The sequence below is a fragment of the Melanerpes formicivorus genome, unplaced genomic scaffold (assembly GCF_026170545.1).
Source record: "Melanerpes formicivorus ecotype bairdi unplaced genomic scaffold, bMelFor1.0.p_v2 SCAF_685, whole genome shotgun sequence".
NCBI lineage: Eukaryota > Metazoa > Chordata > Aves > Piciformes > Picidae > Melanerpes > Melanerpes formicivorus.
Window position 1 is genome coordinate 67,794 of NW_027143037.1, and position 24,402 is coordinate 92,195.

The 24,402-nt window shown below is 59.6% G+C and overlaps 2 protein-coding genes across 2 annotated transcripts in view; both read left to right on the forward strand.

The window, feature by feature from the left end:
- LOC137460651 (importin subunit beta-1-like) overlaps positions 1 to 3,001 on the forward strand; it is a 29,558-nt gene extending 26,557 nt beyond the window's left edge. Inside the window, 1 exon segment of the mRNA XM_068170855.1 lies at positions 388 to 3,001. Within this exon segment, the coding sequence (XP_068026956.1) occupies position 388 (1 nt within the window). The 3' untranslated portion in view covers positions 389 to 3,001.
- An 11,490-nt stretch (positions 3,002 to 14,491) lies between these two features.
- On the forward strand, positions 14,492 to 24,222 carry LOC137460652 (TANK-binding kinase 1-binding protein 1-like; the record flags this gene model as incomplete). Its single annotated transcript, XM_068170856.1, has 9 exons — positions 14,492 to 14,571; positions 15,658 to 16,137; positions 18,322 to 18,546; positions 19,213 to 19,335; positions 19,418 to 19,522; positions 20,023 to 20,176; positions 20,314 to 20,474; positions 20,580 to 20,629; positions 24,104 to 24,222. Coding segments are annotated over exons 3-9 (934 nt in total), but the record flags the coding sequence as incomplete, so codon positions are not given.
- Positions 24,223 to 24,402: the final 180 nt, after the last annotated feature.

Below are 24,402 nucleotides of genomic sequence, written 5' to 3' on the forward strand. Positions count from 1 at the left end.
ACAGCCCACACTAGATCAGGGCTCCCCAAGAAGGTCTCCCCTGAGCCTCCTCCTCTCCAGGCTAAGCAACCCCAGCTCCCTCAGCCTCTCCTCCCAGGGCTGTGCTCCAGACCCCTGATGGAGAGTGAGGGGAGTGGGGGGACTCCAGTGAGGGGGTGGGGAGATTCCAGTGAGGGTGGGGAGACTCTAATAAGGGGGTGAGGAGACACTGGAAGAGGTTGCCCAGGGAGGTTGTGGAGCTCAGGCCCAGGCTGGCTGAGGCCCTGACCCCCCCTTGGGTCGGTGGGAGGTTGGAACTGCCTGGCCCTCCAAGCTCCCTTCCGCCGCTCCGCGCTTCGGAGCCCTCTCCCCACCTGCACCACCACTCTCTGTTGCTTCCTTTGGCAGATCTCTTACCATTGGGATACCACCTGAGAGAGAGAGAGAGAGAGAGAGAGAGAGAGACCCCACTGGGAAAATAGAAACAAAAACCCACACAAAATCTCCAATCTTTTGAACCCCAACCGGGAAGTGAGGAGTGTGCACGGACGCTGAGCGCTTGGGAGTGAGAGGATGAGTGAGTGAGGCTTGAACACCACCACACTGCAAACCCCACCACAGCAGCAGCAGCAGCTGGCAGCCAAGCTTGGGCACCTGAGAAGCTAAGCAAACCCAAAACCCCACCTGGAGGAAGGTCTAACTTTGGGAGAGGAAGAGGAGAGGAGGAGGAGAAGAGCGAACCAGCAAGGACTTGGCTTCTCCAGCCTTGGCTTCTCCAGCCTTTGGCCCAGCACAAGGGAGAGGGATTCAACCAACCAGTTGGAGAGGAGAGGAGAAACAAACTTGAGCTCAACTGTGGTGCTTCATAGATGATTTTGGTTTTTTGGGTGTTGTTTTGTTCATGTTGTTTGGTTGGATTTTGGTTTGATGATGATGATGATGGTTTTCTTCTTGCTGTCGGTCTTTTCGAGGGGCTTTGAAGCCTGGGATTATGGTTTCAGGGTGGTTGGATGGAGAAGGAAAAGCTTGGAAGGGTTCCTCCAACCACCCTTCTGCCTGTTTTGAGGGGGCTTGAAGCCTGGGATTGCATTTTTCAGGGTGGTTGGATGGAGATGGAAAAGCTTGGGGCAGGTTCTTCCAACCACCCTTCTGCCTGTTTTGAGGGGGCTTGAAGCCTGGGATTGCATTTTTAGGGTGGTGATGGTTGGATGGAGATGAAAAGCTTGGAAAGGTTTCTCCAACCACCCTCTTGCTGTTGCCTTTTTGATGGGTGGTGGTTGGATGGAGATGGAAAAGCTTGGAAAGGTTCTTCCAGCCACCCTTCTGTCTGTTTTGAGGGTCTTAAAGCCTGGGATTATGTTTTCAGGGTGGTTGGATGGAGATGGAAAGCTTGGAAGGGTTTCTCCAACCACCCTCCTGCCTGTTTTGAGGGCCTTGAATCCTGGGCTTGCATTTTTAGGGTGGTGATGGTTGGATGGAGATGAAAAGCTTGGAAAGGTTCTTCCAGCCACTCTTCTGCCTGTTTTGAGGGCCTTGAATCCTGGGCTTACATTTTCAGGGTGGTTGGATGGAGATGGAAAAGCTTGGAAGGGTTTCTCCAGCCACCCTGTTGCTGTTTTTGAGGGTCTTAAAGCCTGGGCTTACATTTTCAGGGTGGTTGGAAGGAGATGGAAAGCTTGGAAGGGTTTCTCCAACCACCCTGTTGCTGGTTTTGAGGGTCTTAAAGCCTGGGATTATGTTTTCAGGGTGGTTGGATGGAGAAGGAAAAGCTTGGAAAGGTTTCTCCAACCACCCTCTTGCTGTTGCCTTTTTGATGGGTGATGGTTGGATGGAGGTGGAAAAGCTTGGAAAGGTTCTTCCAGCCACCCTTCTGCCTGTGTTGAGGGTCTTAAAGCCTAGGCTTACATTTTCAGGGTGGTTGGAAGGAGATGGAAAAGCTTGGAAAGGTTCTTCCAACCACCCTGTTGTTGGTTTTGAGGGTCTTAAAGCCTAGGCTTACATTTTCAGGGTGGTTGGATGGAGATGGAAAGCTTGGGAAGGTTTCTCCAACCACCCTCCTGCTGTTGCCTTTTTGATGGGTGATGGTTGGAAGGAGATGGAAAAGCTTGGAAGGGTTTCTCCAACCACCCTGCTGCCTATTTTGAGGGCTTTGAATCCTGGGCTTGCATCTTCAGGGTGGTTGGATGGAGATGGAAAGCTTGGAAGGATTTCTCCAACCACCCTGTTGCTGTTTTTGAGGGTCTTAAAACCTGGGCTTACATTTTCAGGGTGGTTGGAAGGAGATGGAAAAGCTTGGAAAGGTTCTTCCAACCACCCTGTTGTTGGTTTTGAGGGTCTTAAAGCCTGGGCTTACATTTTCAGGGTGGTTGGATGGAGATGGAAAAGCTTGGAAAGGTTCTTCCAGTCACCCTTCTGCCTGTGTTGAGGGTCTTAAAGCCTAGGCTTACATTTTCAGGGTGGTTGGATGGAGATGGAAAGCTTGGAAGGGTTTCTCCAACCACCCTGTTGCTGTTGCCTTTTTGATGGGTGATGGTTGGAAGGAGATGGAAAAGCTTGGAAGGGTTTCTCCAACCACCCTCTTGCTGTTTTTGAGGGTCTTAAAACCTGGGCTTATGTTTTCAGGGTGATTGGAAAGAGGTGGAAAGCTTGGAAGGGTTTCTCCAACCACCCTCCTGCCTGTTTTGAGGGCCTTGAATCCCGGGCTTGCATTTTCAGGGTGGTTGGAAGGAGATGGAAAAGCTTGGGAAGGTTCTTCCAACCCCACTGCCGCTGTCCCCACGCTGGCAGTGCCCAGGAGGAAAGGCAAAAGGCAGAGAGAGACAGAGAGAGAGAGAGAGGGGAGGTGAAAGCTTCTTCAGCCTGGGGGAGTGAGTGTGTGTGAATGAGGCAGTGTCCACATTCTCAGCTTCGAGTCATTGCAGTTTCCTTTCCCCTTTTTTGCTTTGGTTGTTGTTTTTTTTTCTGTTTTGGATTCTTTTGGGGTTTGTTTTGGTTTTTTTTTTTTTTTTGGTCCTTCCTATTTCCCATCCCTTCCCCTCCCTCCCCCCCCACCCCCCCCCCAAAACCCCAAGGGTTTAGCTGTTGCATTTCATCCCCTGCCCCAAGTTGAGTCCTACTGATGGCAGCCGCGGAGAGGTGGAATTGGCTGAATTAAGGTGACCTGAAAAGAGGGGGAGGGAGGGGGGAGGGGGAGGGGGAGGGGGGGGAAAAATAAAGGGGGGGGGAAAAAAATGGGGAAAAAAAAAAAACAAGAAAAAGAAGTAAAAAGCAGAAGAAACTCCAAGTCTCTCTTTTTTTAGGGCTTTTTTTGGTTGTAGGGGAAACACTGATGGAAGGTTCAGAGCCCTCCCGGCCCCGAGCGCCGCTTCCCAGCCTCCTTTCACCCATCCAAGCGCCTTTGGTCCTTCCTTCATTGCTCAACTGTGAATGTAGAAAGGTGGGGGAGAGGAGGAGGAGGAGGAGGAGGAGGGAAGGGGGTGAAAATAACACAGGAGAACAGAAGAACTCCAAAACTAACCCCCCCCCAAACAAAACACAGAGCTCCCACCAAGCCGGCGCTGAAGCCGGCAGCGGAGGGAGGGCGAAGGGGAGGAAGCTCTCTCCCGGGGCACTGCAGCAGCCCTCCCTCCCCCCCACCCCCAACCCCGACACCCAAATTGTGCCAAAGAGGTTAAAAAGTCACACAGCAGAGCCCCCCCAATTCTGATCAAAATGAAGAGCAAAGCAACCCCCCACCCCCAAACCCCCAAAGGAGTGAAAGGGGCAACCAGAAGCTGCCTTCGGAACCCGGCCCCAGCCCTCAGGGGGGTTTGGGGCTGCTGCGGTTTCGTGGTTGAACCTTTTTTTGCTTTGGGGTTTAGTTTTTAAGGGGTTGGGGGGGAGGAGAGGGGGGGAAGGAGGAGGAGGATCTCTTGCTGCACATCCAACCAACAAAAAAAAAAGAGAGGATTGAAAAGGGGGGGGGGGGAGGAGGGGAGGGAGGGAGGGAGGGAGGGGGGGGAAAGAGAGACACACAAAAAAAGAGAGAGAAATTTATATGAGATATATATTATGCCTGACTTGGGAGCTTGCCACGAGGAGGCACTTGTAAAAGGTTCTATTTTTCCACTGCAGTTGAATAAAATGGTGTCAAACCTTTCCCCCACTCCTTTGCCCCTTTTTGTATTCTTGCTTCAGACCAATTCCCCCCCCCCAAAGAAAAGAAAACCTCCCCCAGGGATTGCCTGAGGTCAGCTTAATCATGGTGGGGGTTCCCTTCGAGGCTGATGGGCAACTGGAATCTGCTCTCTTCCCTCCTCCTCCTCCTCCTCCTCCTCCTCCTTCTCCTCCCCCTTCCCCATTGCTCAGTGATGAAGGATCAGAAGGTTGCTTTTTTTTTGTTCCCCCCTCCCCTTTTCTCCCTCTCCCTCTCTCTCTCTCTCTCTATTTCTCCAGGAGTGACCCAGCAATAAATAAGCCAAGAAATAAACCCAGAGGAGGTGCAGGGCTTGGAGATTTTTGTGTCGTTGTTCTTTCATGGTTTGGTTTGGTTCTTTCTTTCTTTCTTTCTGGGTTTTTTTTTTTGTTGGGGGGAGGTTGTTTCATTGCAATTTTTTTTTCTCCTCATGGATTCAGCTGCTTTGGAGGAGTCCCTCCCCCCCCACCACACTCCCTCCTCTCCCCCACCTCCACCTGCCAACCCTCACCTGGTGGCCCCTGGGCGTTTCTGTGGCTGGGGGGAGGGAGAGAGTGGAGAAAACCTCAGCCAGGGTTGGGGCAGTTCTGCTTTGGTTGGGGGAGTTTTGGGTTCCCCACACTTCATTTCCTTTTTTTCTACTAGTTTGGGGGGGGTTGGGGTTGGGTTTTTGTTGTTCTTGGGTTTAGGGGTTGAGGTTGGGCTGGGTTTGGAGATTGGGTTTGGGGTTTGAGGTTGGGTGTGGAGGTTGGGGCTTGAGTTTGGGTTGGGTTTGGGGATTGAGTTTGGGTTGGGTTTGGGGTTTGGAGTTTGAGTTTGGGGTTTGGGGCTTGAGTTTGAGTTTGGGGATTGGGCTTGGGTTGGGTTTGAGTTTGGATTGGGTTTGGGGTTTGGAGCTTGAGTTTGAGTTTGGGGATTGGGTTTGGGTTTGGGGTTTGAGTTTGGGGATTGGGCTTGGGTTGGGTTTGGGCTTGAGTTTGGATTGGGTTTGGGGCTTGAGTTTGGGTTGGGTTTGGGGTTTGGAGCTTGAGTTTGAGTTTGGGGATTGGGCTTGGGTTTGGGGCTTGAGTTGGAGTTTGGGGATTAGGTTTGGGGCTTGAGTTGGAGTTGGGGGCTTGAGTTTGGGGTTTGGGTTTGGGGCTTGAGTTTGGGTTGGGATTGGGTTTGGGGTTTGAGTTGGAGTTTGGGGATTAGGTTTGGGGCTTGAGTTGGAGTTTGGGGATCAGGTTTGGGGCTTGAGTTGGAGTTTGGGGATTAGGTTTGGGGCTTGAGTTTGGGTTGGGATTGGGTTTGGGGCTTGAGTTTGGGTTGGGATTGGGTTTGGGGCTTGAGTTTGGGGTTTGGGTTTGGGGCTTGAGTTTGGGTTGGGGTTGGGTTTTGAGTATTCTCTTTGGTTTTGGGGGATTTGGGTTGGGGGTTTGGTTTAGTTTTGGGGTTTGGGTTTGATTTGGGGGTTTTGGTGGTTTGGGCCTTTTTGGTTTGGTTTTGGGGGTTTGGGTTTGGTGGTTTGGGGTATTTTTTGGTTGGTTTGGGTTCGTTTGTGCTTTTGGGCTCTCTGTTGGGTTTCTTTGGGTTACTTTTGTTTGGTTTTCTTTCGTTGATTGGTTTGCTTTGTTTTCAACCCACTCTGATCCTTTGGGTTCCCATTTTCAGGGCTGGAACCCCCTTTTTTTTGTGTGTGTATGTGTGTGTGTGTGCTGTTGGTTGGTTTGTTTTCAGTTGCCCATCTGCACTGCAGCATCCCCCACCCTTAGCTCTTGTACAGGGTATCAGCTATGTGCCTTTCAGTGCTGGGTTCAGATTGCAGTCGTGAACCAGGCTACAAAAAGAGACAATAAAGAAACAGAAAGAAAACAAGAAGGAAAGAAACTTTTAAAAACCACAACCCCCAGGGTTGGAAAGGAGGAATAAAAACCACAAAGGAGCTCTGAGGACTGGAGGTGGGGGGGAGAAAAAAAACCCCAGCTCCAGAGCTTTTAACTGGGGGGAGAAAAAGAGAGGTTTAGGGGAGGGGGCAGGGAGGAAAGGGGAAAGAAAAAGGATTAACTCCCCCCCCGCCCCCCCAGGTCATGTTTCTAAGAATTGCCTTTTTTTCTTTAGTTTTGCCTCTCTGTTTAGTTTTTGTTCCTGGAAGTTTTTGTTGGGGGGGGAGGGGAATTTCCTAGGAAAAAATAAAATAAAATAAAAAGGAAAAAAAAAAAAAAAGGAAAAATAGTAATAATAATAAAAAAAAAATGAGTGAAAAGTTCTAAATTGCTGAGGGGGAAAAAAAGGGAAAAAAAAACAGAATTAAAAATTCCAAAATGATGAGGAAAAAAGGGAGGGGAAAAAGGAAAAGAGGAAAAAGGGAAAAGAAAAAGAAAAAGGAGGAAAAATAGAAAATGAGAAAAAAAACTGAAAAGAGGCAAAAGAGGAAAAAGGAAAAGGAAGAAAAAAGGCAAAGGGAAAAAGGAAAAGGAGGGAAAAGTGAAAAGAGGAAAAGGAAGAAAAAGAGGGAAAGGAGGGAAAAGGAGGAAAAGGAAGAAAAAGGGAAAGGAGGGAAAAGGGAAAGGAGGAAAAGGAAGAAAAAGAGGGAAAAGGGAAAGGAGGAAAAGGAGGGAAAGGAGGGAAAAGGGAAAGGAGGAAAAGGAAGGAAAAGGGAAAGGAGGGAAAAGGAAAAAGGAAAAGGAAGAAAAAGAGGGAAAGGAGGGAAAAGGGAAAGGAGGGAAAAGGGAAAGGAGGGAAAAGGGAAAGGAGGGAAAGGAAGAAAAAGAGGGAAAGGAGGGAAAAGGGAAAGGAGGAAAGGAAGAAAAAGGGAAAGGAGGGAAAAGGGAAAGGAGGAAAGGAAGAAAAAGGGAAAGGAGGGAAAAGGGAAAGGAGGAAAGGAAGAAAAAGAGGGAAAGGAGGGAAAAGGGAAAGGAGGAAAGGAAGAAAAAGAGGGAAAGGAGGGAAAAGGGAAAGGAGGAAAGGAAGAAAAAGAGGGAAAGGAGGGAAAAGGGAAAGGAGGGAAAGGAAGAAAAAGAGGGAAAGGAGGGAAAAGGGAAAGGAGGCAAGGAAGAAAAAGAGGGAAAGGAGGGAAAAGGGAAAGGAGGCAAGGAAGAAAAAGAGGGAAAGGAGGGAAAAGGGAAAGGAGGCAAGGAAGAAAAAGAGGGAAAGGAGGGAAAAGGGAAAGGAGGCAAGGAAGAAAAAGAGGGAAAGGAGGGAAAAGGGAAAGGAGGAAAGGAAGAAAAAGGAAAAGGAAGAAAAAGGAAAAGGAAGGAGAAGGAGGGAGGAGGGAAAAGGAGGGAGAAGGAGGGAAAAGGGGGAGAAGGAGGGAAAAGGGGGATAAAGGAAAAGGAAGAGAAAGAGGAAGAGGAGGGAAAAGGAGGAAAAAGGAAGAAAAAAATGAGGGAAGAGGATGGAAAAGGAGGAAAAAGGAAGAAAAAAATGAGGGAAAAGGAGGAAAAAGGAAGAAAAAGAGGAAGAGGAGGGAAAAGGAAAAAGAGGAAGAGGAGGGAAAGGAGGAAAAAGGAAAGGAAGAAAAAGAGGAAGAGGAGGGAAAGGGAAAAGAAAAAGGGGGGAAAAGGAACAAGGATAAAAAGGAAATGGAGAAAAAAAAGGAAAAGAAAAAAAAAAAGGATAAATGAGGAAAAAAGGGAAAATGTGAGGGGAAAAAGGAAACAAAAAAAACAAAAGAGGAGAAAAAAAAAGGAAAAATTTAAAGAAAAAAAGGAAAAAAAAAATATTTTTAAAATGGTTAAAAAATAAAAACCACACAAAAAAAAAGGCAAACTGAGGAAAAATCCTAAGCAAAGCAAAGCCATTCCTGAAGCTGGGGAGGGGGCGTGGAGGGGAAGCAGTCTGAGCACTCCTGGGTGCTGCCTGGTTCTGTCCTGTGTGGCTGTTCAGCTGTAGGCAGCAGGAGAATAAAGTACACTGAGACAGTAGTGGAAACAAAGCCTCCGTCTCTGGCCTCGTTCTTGGAGGGGAGGTTGGGGCCGGGAAGGTCGCAGCCCGGGGCTGGGGAAGGGTCCTGCTGGCTAGCAGAGGTCTGGGGAGCGGTGGGGGATAGGTTGTTGGGCAGGGGTGCAGCAGGAGTGGGGCCGGAAGGGTTAGGGAGGTTCTTCTCTCCCCCACCCCCAGCTCTGCCCTGGTGAGAGCACAGCTGGAATGGGTCCAGTTTGGGGCTCCCCCACTTCAAGAGAGACAAGAGATGTGCTGGAGAGAGTCCAGCAGAGGCTGTGAGGATGATGAAGGGCAGGGAGCAGCGCTGGGAGGAGCAAAGGCTGAGAGCCTGGAGCAGAGCAGCCCCAGAGGGGAGCTGAGCAATGCTCAGCGAGAGCTAAAAGTGGGGGGGCAAGAGGCTGGGGCCAGACTCTGCTCAGGGACAGGGCAAGGGGCACAGAGTGGAGCCTGGGGGGCAAGGGGCTGGGGCCAGACCCTGCTGAGTGGTGCCCAGGGACAGGGCAAGGGGCACAGAGTGGAGCCTGGGGCCAGACCCTGCTCAGTGGTGCCCAGGGACAGGGCAAGAGGCACAAAGTGGAGCCCAGGAGGCTCCATGTGAGCAGGAGGAGAAAGTTGTTTGGTGTGAGGCTGCTGGAGGCCTGGAGCAGGCTGCCCAGAGAGGTTGTGCAGAGCTCCCAACCCACCCCGGGCACTGTGCTGCTGAGCATTGTGCTGTGGGTGCCCTGCTGGGGCTGGGTGGGGACTGGGTGAGCTCCAGAGCTTCCCTTCCCGCCCAGCCCATGCTGGACTCCGTGACTCTGGCATGCTGGAGGGCACAGGTTTGTGCTGGGGGGGGGCAGGGGGAGGTGAGCTTTCATCTCTGCAAACTCCCTTTAATGCACCCCTGGCCTTTTAGCTCCTACCCAAACCCCTTCACTAACTGACTCCTGCCCATTTCCTCGGGGGGGTGGGGTGGGAGGTGTCTAGGGCAGGATCCAACTCCCCACAGCTCCTCTGCCTTCCTCTACCAAAGCCTTCCTGCCCCCCTCCCACCTCCACCACCCCCTCCCCTCTCAGCTTGGAGAGGCTTCCAACTCCCTACAGATTTGAATCCTTTCCCTCCTGCCTCCAGCCACCTCCCTCTCTTTTTGTTGTTGTTGTTTTCCTTCTATTTTATGTTTGGGGGTTTTTTTTGAGCTGTTTTTTTTTGGGGGGGGGGGTTGGGGGGCGTTGGTTTGGTTTAGTGTTTTCTGCTGCTTCATCCTCCCAGCTCCTGCCGCGGCGTCTCCCTGCCAGCGCCCGGCCCCCGCCGCGGTGGCGCCGGAGACTGTGTGGGTGTCGCTCAGTGAGTGACAGAGCAACCATTTCCTCTTTGGGGGGAGCTGGAGGTGACAGCAGCGTGGCACCAGCCACCTGCTGGCACCCTGGCACCCGAGGGGAGCCAGGCCATGCCCCCCTCCTCATCCCCCCGAGACCCCGGCACGGGTCGCCCAGGGAGGAGGTGGAAGCCTCATCCACCAGGCTCGGAGCAAGCTGCTGTGGTGTGCAGCGTCCCTGGCCATGGCAGGGGAGGGTTGGAACTGGCTGAGCCTTGAGGACCCTTCCAATCCTGGCAATTCTATGATCCCACAGCTGTTTTCCAACCACCTTCAGTGGTTTCCTGACTTGAGGTGAGCAGGAGGTGGTAGAAGCCTCATCCACCAGGCTCGGAGCAAGCTGCTGTGGTGTGAGGTGTCCCTGGCCATGGCAGGGGGGGTTGGAACTGGCTGAGCCTTGAGGACCCTTCCACTCTTGACAATTCCATGATCCCACAGCTGTTTTCCAACCACCTTCAGTGGTTTCCTGGCTTGAGGTGAGCAGGAGGTGGTAAAGTCACCAAGCCTGGAGGTGGCTCGGAGCAAGCTGCTGTGGTGTGAGGCATCCCTGGCCATGGCAGGGGAGGGTTGGAACTGGCTGAGCCTTGAGGACCCTTCCAATCCTGGCAATTCCATGATGCCACAGCTGTTTTCCAACCATCTTTAGAGGTTTCCTGACTTGAGGTGAGCAGGAGGTGCTGGAGTCACCAAGCCTGGAGGTGTTCTTACAGGGTGGTTTGGATGTGGTGCTTGGGGAGGGGGGGGGATGTAGTTTTCAGGGTGAACTTTGTGGAGGAGGGTTCTGGGTTGGGCCTGGGGGGGGATCCTGAGGGTCTTTGGCAAGCTGAATGTTCTCTGTGGTTGGTGTGCTGAGGAGTCCCCAGGGGTTGTGGATTCCTTCCTGGAGTCACTGAAAGGGTTGGAAGGGAGCTTCAAGACCACCCAGTTCCATGGGCAGGGACACCTCCCACCAGCCCAGGTTGCTCCAAGGCCTCATCCAGCCTGGTCCTGAGCACCTCCAGGGAGGGGACAGCCACAACCTCCCCTGGGCAACCTGTGCCAGGCTCTCCTTACCCTCACTGCAAAGAACTTCTTCATCTCCAATCTCAGTCTCTCCTCTCCCAGCTCCAAGCCACTGTTCCTCATCCTGTCCCTCCCAGCCCTCATCCCAAGTCCCTCCCCAGCTCTCCTGGAGCCCTGCAGGCAGTGGAACACCCCCTTGTGAAGCGTGGGGCACTGCCCTGGCACGGCTCACCTCCCCTCGGGGGCGGTTCCTGCCATGAGCAAGAGCCCAGCTGGGCCACGGCCAGCCCTGCCCGCTGCCCGGAGCTGGATGTGCTGCGTGGGTGCTGAGCCAGGATCAGGGCGATTAGGGAAGGGCTGTGCTGATCAGGGACAGGCTCCAGCACGGCGACTTACAGGGCTTTGTGCTCTCCCAGTCACAGGATGCAGCTTTCCAAAGCTTCTAATCCCCCTGGATCCTCCTCCACTTGTTGCTCCCCTGGCCGGGTCAGGGTCGGGGTTGTGTGAGGACTCAAAGCCTTTCACTTGGCTCCTGCCAGGCTGAGCGGGAGCCCCCCAGAGAGATGTGGCCTGGACACAAACTGGGGGACACAAAGAGGATCTCCAGAGGTCCTTTCCAACCCCTAACACTCTCTGGTCTCACCCCCACAGCTCTCTGCTACCACTTAGCACCGTGGGCTCCTCCATCCAGGCACGCTGCTGCCTCTGAGCCTTGCCAAAGTCTCTCCAGCCTCGGAGATGTGGATCTGGGGGAGCCCAGAGTGTGCTCTGCTGGTCCTGGCTGCTGGGTCTCAGCCCTCACACACAGGGCACCGTGGGGAGCCAGCCCCAGGCTGGGAGTGTTGCTGCAGCCTTGGCACAGGGGTGAGCACCTCAGGGAGGGTGCTCAGATATCCCTGAGGATGCCTCCAGCCTGCCCAGGGATGCCTCCAGCCTGCCCAGAGATGCCTTTAGTCCACCCAGGGATGGTTCCAGCCTGCCCAGAGCTGCCTCCAGCCCCCCCCAGGGATGTCTCACATGGGTGGGAGACAAGTTCAGCTCCTTCCTCTTCCCCAGCTCTTCCCCTTTCTCTTTCCCTTCTCCACTTCCTCTTCCCCTTTCTCTTTCTCAGCTCTTCCCTTCCTCTTCCCTTCCTCTTCCCTTCCTCTTCCCTTCCTCTTCCCCTTTCTCTTTCCCAGCTCTTCCCCTTTCTCTCCCCTTCCTCTTCCCCTCCTCTCTCCTTGCTCTTCCCCAGCTCTTTCCCCTGCCCTCATCCCTCCCTGCCCTCATCCCTCCCTGCCACAGGCACTGCACTAATTAGCCAAGCCCTTGAGCCTACCCAAAACGCATTAGAGTTAAATAATTCAGCTCTGGAGCTAAGATGGGAATCGGGGAGAGAGGGAGAGAGGAGTGAGAGGTGCTTGCAAAGGCAGCAGGAGGCAGCCCCCAGGCACAGGGGGCAGCAGGGACTGACCTGAGCAGGCAGCAGAGGCCTGTGTGAGGCTGGGGGGAGGGAGACATGGGGAGGGGGAGCAGGACACTGAAGCAGCTGAGAAGTTGACAGAGCCCCTGGGCAGGGAGCAGGCTGCTGGGCAGGGAGGTGGCTGCTGGTGGCTGGGAGTCAAGAAGGCTGATGGGGAGAGTGTGGGGAGCTCTGCCCACAGTCCTGCCTGCAGCCCTGCCCACATCACTGCCTGTATCCCTGCCCACATCACTGCATGCATCCTTGTCTCTATCTCTGCCTGCATCCCTGCCTGCATCCCTGCCTTTATCCCTGCCTGTATCCTTGCCCACATCCCTGCCTGTATCTCTGCCTGCATCCCTGCCTTCACCCCCTGCCTATATCCCTACCCACATCCTTGCCTGTATCCCTGCCTGTATCCCTACCCACATTCCTTGCCTGTATCCCTACCCACATCCCTGCCTGCATCCCTGCCCACATCCCTTGTCTGTATCCCTGCCTTCATCCCCTGCCTGTATCCCTGCCCCGGAGTGGGGGATGCCTCCTGCTCCCCTCCCATCCCTGCTGCAGCAGGCTGGGGGTGCCCTGTGCCCTGGCTCCAGCCCCTCAGGACGGCTGCTGGAGCGGAGCTGCAGCGTCAGGAGGAGCAGAGCATCCCCTGGGACATCCAGGCTGGCTCTGGCTCTGTCCGGGGCTGCTGTCCCGGGTGCTGCCTCGGCTGCGGGGGTGCCGTGAGGAGCCTCAACCCTGGCACCTGCCCGGCTCGAGTGCTCTCCTCCTGCTTCCAAAGCCTTCCTCTGCCTCCCTCCTCCTCTCCACAGCCGGACCCCGCAGGAGCTCCCACGGGGTGGGGGGGCTGCGGATCTCGTCCTTAACGCACGGCCAAGTTCCGTGCCCCGCAGGCAAGCCGCTCGGGAGGGCTCTGGGCGGGGGGCAGAGGGTTGCGTCCCCCTGCCCACTGCCTGCCTCCCGCCTGGGGCTGTTTGCTTGGAGTCGGAATTAACTTCGGGCCTGACGTGAAGAGCCTTCATTTGCACTTCAAAGAGCGGCGCAGCAATTTCCCGGCTCGGAACAAAGCCGGAGCTGGCACCCAGGGTTTTTCTCCTCTTTCCTGGGGCCCTGCTTGCAGCAGAGCCCTGGCCACGGCCAGGCAGCAGCCACCAGCCCTCCCCTGGCACCAGCGGTCCTCTCCTGCCTCTCACCCCGGCTCTGTGATCACCTAAGAGCTGGTTCTGTGCCCTGGCAGAAATTCAAGTGGAAGCAGCTGCCCATCGCTTCCCAACCCCTCCGAGCAGCCTGGTGCCCACCTGGCATCGACCTCCGAAACCCCTCTGGGCCTCACGTCCCTGGGCTCAGCTCAGGACATCCCCCCCACCCCCCCCAGCGCAGTGCTCAGCCTCTGCCCCAGCCCTGGGAACCACCTGGCATCCCTGCATCCCAGCAGTGGTACCCACTGATGCCAGCCTGGGGTGGGCAGGGGTCCAGCCCCGCTCTGGTGATGATGCTCCATGGGCTGAGTCACCACCCAGGCTCCATCCCAGTGATGATGCAGTGCTGGGAAGGGGGGAGGTGAGGGGGGGGGTGGGGGTGGGGGGGTCTCCCATGGCTGCTCCCCAGCTGAAGGCTTTGCTCCCGTTGGGGTCATGGAGGGGGGCACCGAGCCAAGTGCCATCTTCACCCAGTGTGACACCAGCACTGCCCAGTGCCGTGCGAGGGGGGGATGGGGGGGGAGATGGGATGCAGGATGTGACCCTCCCCAGTCACAATCTTTGCTTCCTTTCCCCCTCTCCCTCCCAGGTCATCCGGGGGGCAGGGGGCGGGGGGGTTGGAGGAGGCCTTGGTGAGGACGCTGGTGCCAGGCAGCACCCTGGGGCTGCTTGGCCGGGCTGGGAGGTGTGTGGGTGCCAGGCTGGCAGCGATGCCCCTGCCGCTGCGGGGGGGTGCAGGGGCTGGTCCCTAGGGGCTCTGTGCTCCGCCGGTGGAGCCCCCAGCAGCAGCAGCAGCGGCAGCAGCGCCAGGGAAAGGAGAGCAGCTATTAATATCCCTGCGCAGCAGCAGCATTCCATGATGGAAGCAGCTCCGGGAGAACAATTCAGGGAATAAAATGTTCCTTTTCCTTTTTCCTGGGGAGGGGACGGGAGGGGGAGGGGGAGGGGGAGGGGAGGGGGATGAAGCCATCCCAGCCCCCCACCGCTTGCGGCTCTGCCCTCACCTCCCGCGGGGCTCTCCGGAAAGGGACAACCCCCCCCACACCACCACCACCACCACCATCAGCCTTGGGGGTCCAGCACCGCTCTTGGTCCCCCTGGCTGCGGGAGGGGGTTGGGGTCCGGTGCGTCCCCGACTCTCCCAGCCCGGGGAATGGCGGCGTGGGGGCGGCAGATGTCCGGTGCCATCCCGGGAGCGCGCCGGGGACCTGTGGTGGCCCGGGTGATGGGTTTTATTTGGGGGTGGGGGAGGAGGGGGGCAGCACCGGGGGCGGCACCGGCGTGTGGCGGGGGGGAGGGGTTGGCGGCCGCCCGGTGCCCACGTGGTTTCTCGGTGTCTCCCGGAGCGGAAGAAACGGCGGGGCCGGGGCCGGGGCTGCGGCGGGGGCGTTCGGGACCGGGACTGACACCGGAACCGGGTAACGGGACCTAAGGGTGCGGGGAAGGAGCCGCAGCTCGGTGGGTACCGCCGCAGCTACTGCATCACCGGTGAGTGCGGGGCCTGGACCGGGGCTGGGGTGTGTGGGGGGTGGGAGCCGGGCTGCCCGCACCCTCCCCGGGCCTGCCTGCTTCATCCCCGGTTCCATTCCGGCCCCCCACCCCCACCCCCTACCTGCAGGTCCATCTCCGGTTCCATCTCCGGTCCCAGCCCCATCCCCGGTCACACATCTTCATCCCCGGTTCCATCTCCGGTTATCATCTTCATCCCGTCTCATCTTCATCCCCAGTTTCATCCCTCATATCCCGGCTCCATCCCCGGTTCCACGTCCGGTCCCCTCCTGCGTCTCCAACCCCAACCTCAGCCGCGGCGACCCCCGGGCTCGGTGCGACACCGGCCCGGCCCAGGGATGCTCGGGGAGGTTTTACCGGAGGTACTGGAGCCAGGCCGAGCCCCCACCGCCGGTACCTGCCACCCCCTCCCGGGCTCAGCCGCCTGCCCGGGCCCCGCTCCCTGGCTCAGGGGTAGTCGGGGGGTGGGGTACGGTCAACCTGAGCCCCTTTGGCACTCCGGTTGAGCGGTTGGCAGCCCGGTTGGCAGCCCGGTTGGCAGCCCGGTTGCCCCGCCGGTGATGCCATCAGCCCCCCTCCCTGCACCCTGCCGACCTCCCAGCAGCAGGGAAGGCACCCAAGGAGCTCCCAGCACTGAGGAGGGGGCTTGGGAGGGCTTGTCCCAGCTGCAGCCCCCTGAGGCTCGGGCCAGGGGGTGCCTGGCTTGGAGAGGGGGGTGGGGAGGGGAGGGGAGGAGGGGGGAAGCTTAAGTCCCACCAAACGCATCCGCCCAGACCCCTCCCCTTCCTCCCCAAACTGGGCTGTGCCTCTCCCCAGATGCCAGCTGGGTGCTGGCATCCCGGTGGCATCTGCTGCCTGGCACAGCTTGTTCCCATCCCCGTCCCCACCGGGGGCTGCCACCCGCCAGCCGAACCTGTGTGTCCCTCCATCCCGCACCCCCCCTGCTGCCCCCCCGGGCAGTGTCCCCCTACCCCCCACCCCCCCGGGCAGTGTCCTGCTGCCGGGGAAGCTGCAGCTCCATTTTCATCGATTTTCCCCTCTTTTTTGTGTGTTTTTTTTTCCAAGGCATTGTGCAGGCCTGGAGGAAGGGCTGAGCGCTGGCAGCGTGCGGGCAGCGTGGCCAGCGCAGGGCGGCCCTGGAGAGCTCCTCGCTTGCCCCCTCGGAACCTGATGCCAGCGCTGCCACCTCCCTCCGCCCCTCTGGTGGTGCTTCCTTCGCAGAGCTCCTCCTGCCCCCGGCCGATCTCCTCCTGCCCTCCACCGAGCTCCTCCTGCCCCTCGCCGATCTCCTCTTGCCCCCGACCGAGCTCCTCCTGCCCCTCGCCGAGCTCCTCCTGGCCCTCGCCGAGCTCCTCCTGCCCCCGGCCGAGTTCCTCCTGCCCTCCACCGAGCTCCTCCTGCCCCTCGCCGATCTCCTCCTGCCCTCCACCGAGCTCCTCCTGCCCCCCGCCGCTCCCTGCCGACGCCTGAGACGCCTCTGCCCGCGCCGCAGCCCTGCCCAGCCTGCACCGCCTCGCCCCGCGCCCGGGGCACACCACAAGGCAGGTGGCACAGCCTGGCACGGATGGGGAAACTGAGGCACAAAGCCAGCCGGGGAGGGGGCGCTCTGGGTGCAGAGCTGCTGCCAGGTTCTGTGTGCCAAGGAAGGAGAAGGTCTCATCCCTGCTTGGTACTGTGGGCTCCAACCCATGTGGTGCCCCCAAGAGCCCTGGGCACCGTTTGGGGCACCCATGGCTCCTGGGATTGCTTGGAGGGGGCCTGGGGAGGCTGGGCTGGGCTTAGTGGGGTGCCTCAGTTTCCCCAGGGGGATGGTGATGCTGGTGATGATGATGATGCTGGTGATGATGATGATGTCCAAGCAGAGCTGTGCCCCCTCCATCAGTGCCCGGGGCGGGGGGGGGAGGGGGCAAGATTTGAGGCCCCTCACTCATTTAAGGTTGGGGACAGAGGAGGGGACACAGTGCTGGAGGAGGGGGGGTGCCCACATTCCATGCTCCTGATCCCAATGGAGGCTGTTAAATGTGTGCCCAAAACTGCCCACGGGCCCTTGCCAACCCCCCCCGGGGCAGAGTGGGGCTGGGGGTGCCAGCAGGGCTGGGCTGGGCCCAGGCTCTGGCGAGGCTCGGGGGGGGAGGCTGTCCCCACCACGTCACCTGGCAGCAATCTCCTCCCTCCTCTCCCTCTCCTGCCTTTGTGCCATGAATTATTTGTGCCATGGCAGCTCCTGGCTGGCTGCCCAGAGCCAGCGAGGCTGCGCCTGGCCAGATGCCACCCCCGGTGCCCACCGGGTCCCCGGCTGGGATGGGGGAGACTGTGCCAGAGCGCTGATGCCCATGAGGTCCCCAAGCAGGATGGGGGAGGGACGGTGCCAGAGCACCTGCATGCCCTCTGTGTCTCCAGCTCAGGTGTGGGTACAGTGCCAGAGCGCTGGTGCCCGCGGGGTGCCCACCCAGGATGTGGGTACAGTGCCCATGGGCCCCTGCATGCCCATGGGCACCCAGGGAGGGGGGGGTGCCAGCACCAGCTCACCCACACGCCCGTGCCAGCGCTCAGCACCCCAGCCACTGCCACCTCACCCAGCCAAGGCTGTGCCAGGCCCTGTGGCAGAGCTCCTGGTGCCACCAGCCTTGGGGAACCTGCGCCGCTCCCAACCCTTCCCTTTGGGGACCAATCCTGCGGCGCTGGTGCTGAGCAGGGCAGGATCAGGGGGGTGCCAGGGTGCCCGTGGGGGCAGGTTTGGGGAGCAGGAGGCAGGTGTGCCCGGGGAGGGGGGGGGGTGAGCGGCGGTGCCAGTATCTAGGGCACGGCGCAGGCTGCGTGGGAAGCAGCTCGCGTGTGGCACGGGGCTGCTATTCCTGGTGCCTGCTCCCGGGGGGGACGTGGGGAAAGTCACCCTGGCACCCCCCTTCCCGACCTGGGATGGGCTCTGCCCCCCTGGCTCCTGCTCTTGCCCCCCCTCCCAGTGCTGCTGGCCCCTCCTGTGGGTGGCAGAGGGCAGCACCTGGCTGGTGTCCTCCCCCCCTGCCGCCGTCCTGGGCATGCTGCAGGGCTGGAGCTGCTGCTGCTGGCAGCTCCGGGGATCATCCTTCCCCCTCCAGCCTTTGTGGAGGCACAAACCAAGCTCCTGCAGACCCATCTCTGTCCCCAGGACCTGGCTGGGCTCAGGGGGAGGCTGATCCATGGCCAGGGTCCCGCTGAGCCAGCCCAGGGCAGGTCCTGCACCCAGCCCCCCCCCGCCCCCAGCCCAGGCTGCTCCAGGGGCTTTGGGCTGCTCCTGGCCAGGTTCATAGAATCCATGGAACGGCTCAGGCTGGAAGGAGACCTTCAAGATCCTCCAGTTCCAACCTCTCTGCCGTGGGCAGGGGCAGCTCCCACCAGCCCAGGCTGCTCAAGGTCCCATCCAGCCTGGCCTTGAACAGCTCCACAGCCTCCCTGGACAGCCTGTGCCAGTGCCTGCCCACCACGGGCAGGAACTCCCCAGATCCATGGAATGGCTCAGGCTGGAAGGAGACCTTCAACATCCTCCAGTTCCAACCCCCCCACACCCTGCCATGGGCAGGGAGCCCTCCCAGCTTGCCTCATCCAGCCTGGCCTTGAACCCCTCCAGGGAGGAGACATCCACAGCCTCCCTGGGCAACCCCCTCCCAGTCTCACTGCCAAGAACATCATCCCCGCCGTGGGGGGTCACCAGCAGCTGTCTGTCTGTCCGTCCACCCCCCCTGCAGGCAGGACATGGACTCCATGTTCGAGGACGACATCAGCATCCTGACTCAGGAGGCCCTGGGGCCGGATGAGGACTGGTTGGACAGTCCCAACACAGACCTCTCGGGGGAGATGTGCTCAGCCTCCCACTTCGCCCTCATCACCGCCTACGACGACATCAAGAACCGGCTGACAGGGCTGGAGAGGGAGAACTCCACCCTCAAGCGCAGGCTCAAGGTGTACGAGGTCAAGGTGAGGGGGGGGGGAGGGGGGACGGGGGCACGACCGCGGGGAGGAAGGAGGTTGGCTCAGCAGGAACCTGTCCAGAGGAGGGCAGCAAAGCTGGGGAGGGGTCTGGGGCACAAGGCTGGGGAGGGGTCTGGGGCACAAGGCTGGGGAGGGGTCTGGGGCACAAGGCTGGGGAGGGGTCTGAGGCAAAAGGCTGGGGAGGGGTCTGGAGCAGAGCCCGGGAGGAGAGGCTGAGGGAGCTGGGGTTGCTTAGCCTGGAGAAGAGGAGGCTCAGGGGAGACCTTCTTGCTCTCTCCAACTCCCTGCAGGGAGGCTGCAGCCAGGGGGGGTTGGTTCCAGGCACCCAGTGCCAGGAGGAGAGGACACAGCCTCAAGCTGTGCCAGGGGAGGTTTGGGCTGGAGGGGAGGAAGGAACTCTGCCCAGGAAGAGAGCTTGGCCCCCGGGATGTGCTGCCCGGGGAGGTGGTGAGGTCTCCATCCCCGGAGGTGCTCAAAACCAGCAGGGGGAGGCGCTGGCTGCCAGGGCTCGGTCGGGCAGCAGCCGCTGGGTGCTAGGCTGGGCTGGGTGATCTCAAAGGGCTCTTCCGCCCTGGCTGGCTCTGTGCCTGACGGGGAGGGGGTTGTGGTGGGGCTGGGGGTGCCCTCTGACCCCCTGCCCCCTGGCTGCAGTACCCCCTGATCGGGGAGTTCGGGGAGGAGCACATCTTCTCCCTCTACGGGGCCAAGGAGACGTCGCTGCTCAAGAGCGAGAAGGCTTCGCTGCAGCAGCAGCTCAACCAGTTCCAGCATGAGGTGAGAGGGATCTGGGGAGGGGCTGGGGGACTCAAGGGGTCAAGCTGACCACCAAGGTCCCCTCCCTTCCCCCTCCCCCCAGCTGCAGAAGAGCAAAGAGCGTGAGGAGCAGCTGGAGGAGATGATCCAGGCCTACGAGAAGCTGTGCGTGGAGAAGGCTGACCTGGAGAGCGAGCTGGGGGAGATGGTGAGGGCTGCTGGCAGGCACTGGGGACAGGGGGAGGGTCTGCACCCACTCAGGTGCCACCTCTGGGACTTGGGAGAGCTGGGGGATCCATGGCTGCTCCCCTCCCCCCCGCTATGGCCTCGTTGGGGGTCGTGGGGCTGCAGGTGGCACCACTTTGCCCCTCGCCCCACCACCACCTCGCCTCAGGGGTGCTCCTGGCTCTGGCATGCTGCATGTATGTGTCCCTGGGTGCTGGCACCGTGTGTTTGGGGTCACCTGGGCATCCCCAGCTTCCCCTGTGCCACCTGGCTCAATGCTGTGCCAGGCCTGGGGCGCCACCCGTGCCATGCCATCCTCCCTCGTGCTGTGCCAGGATGGATCCCATCGCCTGGCCATGACGGACACCAGCTCTGTGGCGCCCCCCAGTGCTGGTTCTGCTGGGAGGGGACAGGATGAACCCCCCAGGGGAGGGGGTAGGGTGCCCGGTGGGGGTTCAGCCCTCTCTCTCCCTCCCCTGGCAGCGGGCACTGGTGGAGACTCACCTGAGCCGCATCCGGAGCCTGGAGCAGCAGCTGCGGCAGCGCGACGGTGCCACCTTCCCCGGGCTGGGCCCCCCTCTGCCAGGGCAGGAGGTGCCTTTCCTCACCCTGCACCCCAACCCCAGCCTGACCCACGGTGAGCTGCTCCCCTCCCGACCCCCTTGGAACCACCCCCAAACCACCACCCCCCCACCCGGGACCCTGCCAGGCTGAGCGCTGGGTGCTGGGCGCTGGGCGCTGGGCGCTGGGTGCTGAGCCGAGCCGTGCCCGCAGTGCTGGAGCGTGCTGGGGGCTGGCAGAGCCGGGGGCTGGAGGCTGAGCTGGAGGCAGCACGGCAGGAGGCACAGCGTGCCCAGCACCGGGAGGAGCACCTCAAGGCCGAGTGTGAGAGGCTGCAGGCGGAGCTGAAGCATCTGCAGGACACCCGGGAGCAGGTGTGGGGCAGGGGCTGGCAGCCCGGGACGACCCTCCCCCTCCCCCCCACCCCCGTGCCCGCTGGGTAGGGGTCTGGGTGCTGACCTGGTGCCTGCTGTCCCCAGGAGCAGTCGGAGCGGGACATGGCCTGGGTGAAGAAGGTGGGCGACGACCAGTAAGTGCCAGGGGCAGGCTGGGGCAAGGGCTGGGCTGCCATGGGGGTGGGGGGGGAGAAGGGGAGGGGTCCCTACCCTGGCAGGACCCTGGGTGGAAGCTGGGGCACCGCTGAGCTTCCCCTCCAGGGTGTCCCGGGGTGATAGAACCCCACGCCCCCCCTCCTTTGGACAGCATCCCCTGGGGGTGCTGCAGGCAGGTGAGATCCTGCACCCCGCAAGCCCCTGCTGCACCCCAGGGGTCTGGGAGCGGAGCTGGGCAGCGGGGTGCCCACCGCCTGGCGCCTGGCACAGCCTGGCACCGCCTGCTCTGCTCGGTGCCCGCTCGGTGCTGCTGCCTGCAGAGGGCACTGACAGCTCACGTCTGCGGCACGGCGCCGGCCGGGCACGGAGCTGTGCCAGCCTGTGGGGCGCCAGGCGGCACCGGGACCGTGCCCAGGGCCCTGGGCTGCCCCTTCTCCACCAGCTCTGCACCAAACCCCACCAGAGGCTTTCTCCCCGCACCGGTGGCACCCCGGGGGTGGAGCCCTGGAGGTGCCGGCGCTGGGAGCTCCTCCTTTAGGGATCATTTTCTCCCCTGGAAGGGTTGGCACCAGGCTGCCCAGGGGCAGTGGTGGAGTCCCCAGCCCCGGAGGGGTCTCCAAGCCCTGGAGCTGTGGTGCTGAGGGCCAGGGGTTGGTGGTGCCCTGGGGCAGGGCTGGGTCCAGGCTTGGACTCAATGACCCTGAAGGTCCAAGGGAGCTGCTCTGAGGATGCCTCCAGCCCCTGCAGCTCTTCCTGGCCTCCCCACACTGCAGCTGGGAGCTCTGGGGACTCCATCAGGGCACCCCCCGAGGGTGCTGAGGCTGGGACTGAGCACCCTGGATGTAGGAATTTGGGCCAACCCCTCCCCCCCCAGCCCCCCCCAACCTGCCCCCTCCCCAAACCCAATCCTGTGGGGACTCCAAGCCTGGAGGTGTTTCAGGCCAGGCTGGATGAAGCTTTGGGCAGCCTGGGCTGGTGGAGGTGTCCCTGCCTGTGGCAGGGGGGTTGGAACTGGGTGGTCTTGAAGGGTCCCTTCCAACCCAACCCATTCTGTGAGTCTATGAGACCCGGGGGAGGTCGTTGCCACCCCCTCCCTGGTGCCAACCCCACCCTGGGCATCAGCAGGGTCTGTAACCTCTCTAAGCAGGTCCTTACCCCTCTCTCCTCACCAGCTCAGCTCCATGCACGCACACAGGGGCTGCTGGGAGGTGGCAGAGGGACTTCCACACCCCCATGTGTGTGTCCCCCACCCCCCGACCCCTCCTCTTGTACTGTGAGACCGGGGCTGGCATCAGGTTGGCATCAGATCACAGCTCCCCCGGGCAGGAGGCAGCCCGTGCCAGGCTGTGGACAGATGCAAGGTGACACAGCGGGGCCTCGCCTGGCACGGGGCCGGGAAGGTGCTGGGGTGTCGGGGGGGGTCCCCCCCTCCTCCTTCCCGAGGTGTTGGAGGCTTTTGCTGTTTCCTGTCTCCCCGCAGTAGATCAGAGCGTGGGGCCCGGGGCGGGCACAGCCCAGCTGGCACCCCCGGCGCTGCTGCTGCCCGCTCGCTGCCATCTGGAGACGGAGGTCCCGCGATGGCCCTCCCCAGACTGCCCCCCCGCCAGGTCACTTCCTTTAGTGCAAAGCCCAGACCGGCCCTGGCCTTCCCCTTCCCCCTTTCCCATCCCCTTTTCCACTTCCCCTTTTCCCCTTCCCCTTTCCCCTTCCCCCTTCCCCCTTCTCCTTTCCCCTTTCCACTTCCCCCTTCCCCCTTCCACTTTCCCCCTTCCCCTTTCCCCCTTCCCCTTTCCCCTTCCCCCTTCCCCCTTCTCCTTTCCCCTTTCCCCTTTCCCCTTCCCCCTTCCCCCTTCCCCTTTCCCCTTCCCCCTTCCCCTTTTCCACTTCCCCTTTTCCCCTTCCCCCTTTCCCCTTCCCCCCTTCCCCTTTCCCCTTCCCCCCGTCCCCTTCCCCTTTCCCCTTTCCCCTTTCCTTTCCCTTTCCCTTTCCCCTTCCCCTTCCCCTTCCCCTTCCCTTTCCCCCTTCCCCCTTCCCCTTTTCCCTTCCCCCCTTCCCCTTTCCCCTTCCCCTTTCCCCTTTCCCCTTTCCCTTCCCTTTCCCCCTTCCCCCTTCCCCTTCCCCTTCCCCTTCCCCTTCCCCTTCCCCTTCCCCTTCCCCTTCCCCTTCCCCTTCCCCCTTCCTCTTCCCCCTTCCCCCCTTCCCCCTTCCCCTTTCTCCATTCTCCCTTCCCCCTTCCCCCCTTCCCCTTTCCCCCCTTCCTCTTTCCCCTTTCCCCTTTCCCCTTTCCCCCTTTCCCTTTCTCCTTTCCCCTTTCCCCCTTTCCCTATCTCCTTTCCTCTTTCCCCTTCCCCTGTCCCCCCTTCCCCCTTCCCCTTTCTCTTTTCCCCTTCCCCCTTCTCCTTCCCCTTCTGCTTTTCCCTTTCTATCAATTTCTCCTTTCCCCTTCCACCTTTTTTGTTTTCATTTCCCCCTTTTCCTTTCCCCTTCCCTTTTTCCTTTCCCTTTTCTTTCTGCCTTTTTATTCTGTCTTCCTTTTTCCCTTTCCCTTTCTTTTTCCTCCTTTTTTTCCTTTTCCTTTTCCTTTTATTTTTTTTACTTCTTTTATATTCTTTTTTCTTTTCCTTTTCTTTCTTCTTTTCCTTTTTTCTTTCTTTTTTGTTTTACTTTTTCTTATTTTTCTTCTTATTTCTTTTTTTCTCTTTATTTTTCTCTTTCTTTTCCCTTTCCTTTTCTCTTTCTTTTCCCTTTCCTTTTTATCTTTTCCTTTTCCTTTTTCTTTCTCTTTTCCTTTTTTTCTTTTCCTTTTTTATTCTTTTCTTTCCCTTTCCCTTTTTCTTGTCCTTTTCTTTTCTCCCTCCCTCTTTTCTTTTCTTTTCCTTTCCCTTCTTCCTCATTTTTTTTCCCCCCTCTTCCTTTTCCTCCTTCCCCGACTCTTTTCCCCCCCCACCCCAGGAGCTGCCGGGCAGGCAGGCAGGCAGGCAGGGGTCGCCCTGTCTGCTGCTGTTAGGAGCGGCGTCTCCCGAGCCCCGGGGGTGTCACAACGACTCAGTTATCTCCTCCCCGCTCCGCGTTGAGTCCCCAGCCCCGCGGGGCCCTCGCAGGCAGCTTCTCCCTTCGCATCACCGCGGAGAGGGAGCTGCCAAAAAGCGACACCCAAGTTTGGGGCAGAATTGATGACTTTGGCAGGGCCTCCAAAAACATGGGGGAAGGGGGGGACCCCCCCCACACACACACTCATGTCACCCACCACGTGTGTGTGTCCCCCTCCCCGTTCACAGGGTGGCTGTGGGTGCACTGCTGGGTGATGCACGACCACAGCTTTGCCCTTTTGGGTTAAAAGCTTGATTTTGGGGTAGCTTTGGCTGCAGCCCATGGCAGAGGGAGCCCCCTCCCAGCCCCAGGCAGGAGGCTGGGGCTGTCTCAGCCTTGGTGACACTTTGTCCCTGTCCCAGGGTGAACCTGGCACTGGCCTACACGGAGCTGACAGAGGAGCTGTGCAGGCTGAGGAACCTCAGCTCCCTGCAGAGTCAGATCCTGCGTGCCCTGCTGCAGGAGAAGAGCCTCAATGGGGGTAAGGGGCAGCCTGGGGGAGAGGGGGGGCTGCACCCCATGGCTGGATGGGGCTGGGGTGTGAAGAATGGGGAGGTGGAGTTGGCTGCCAGCATCCTCCAGCTGGTGCTGAGCTGCTGCAAGGGTCCATGCTGGGGAGCATCCCAAGCCAAGAGCATCCATCCCCACGGGAGCAGCCATC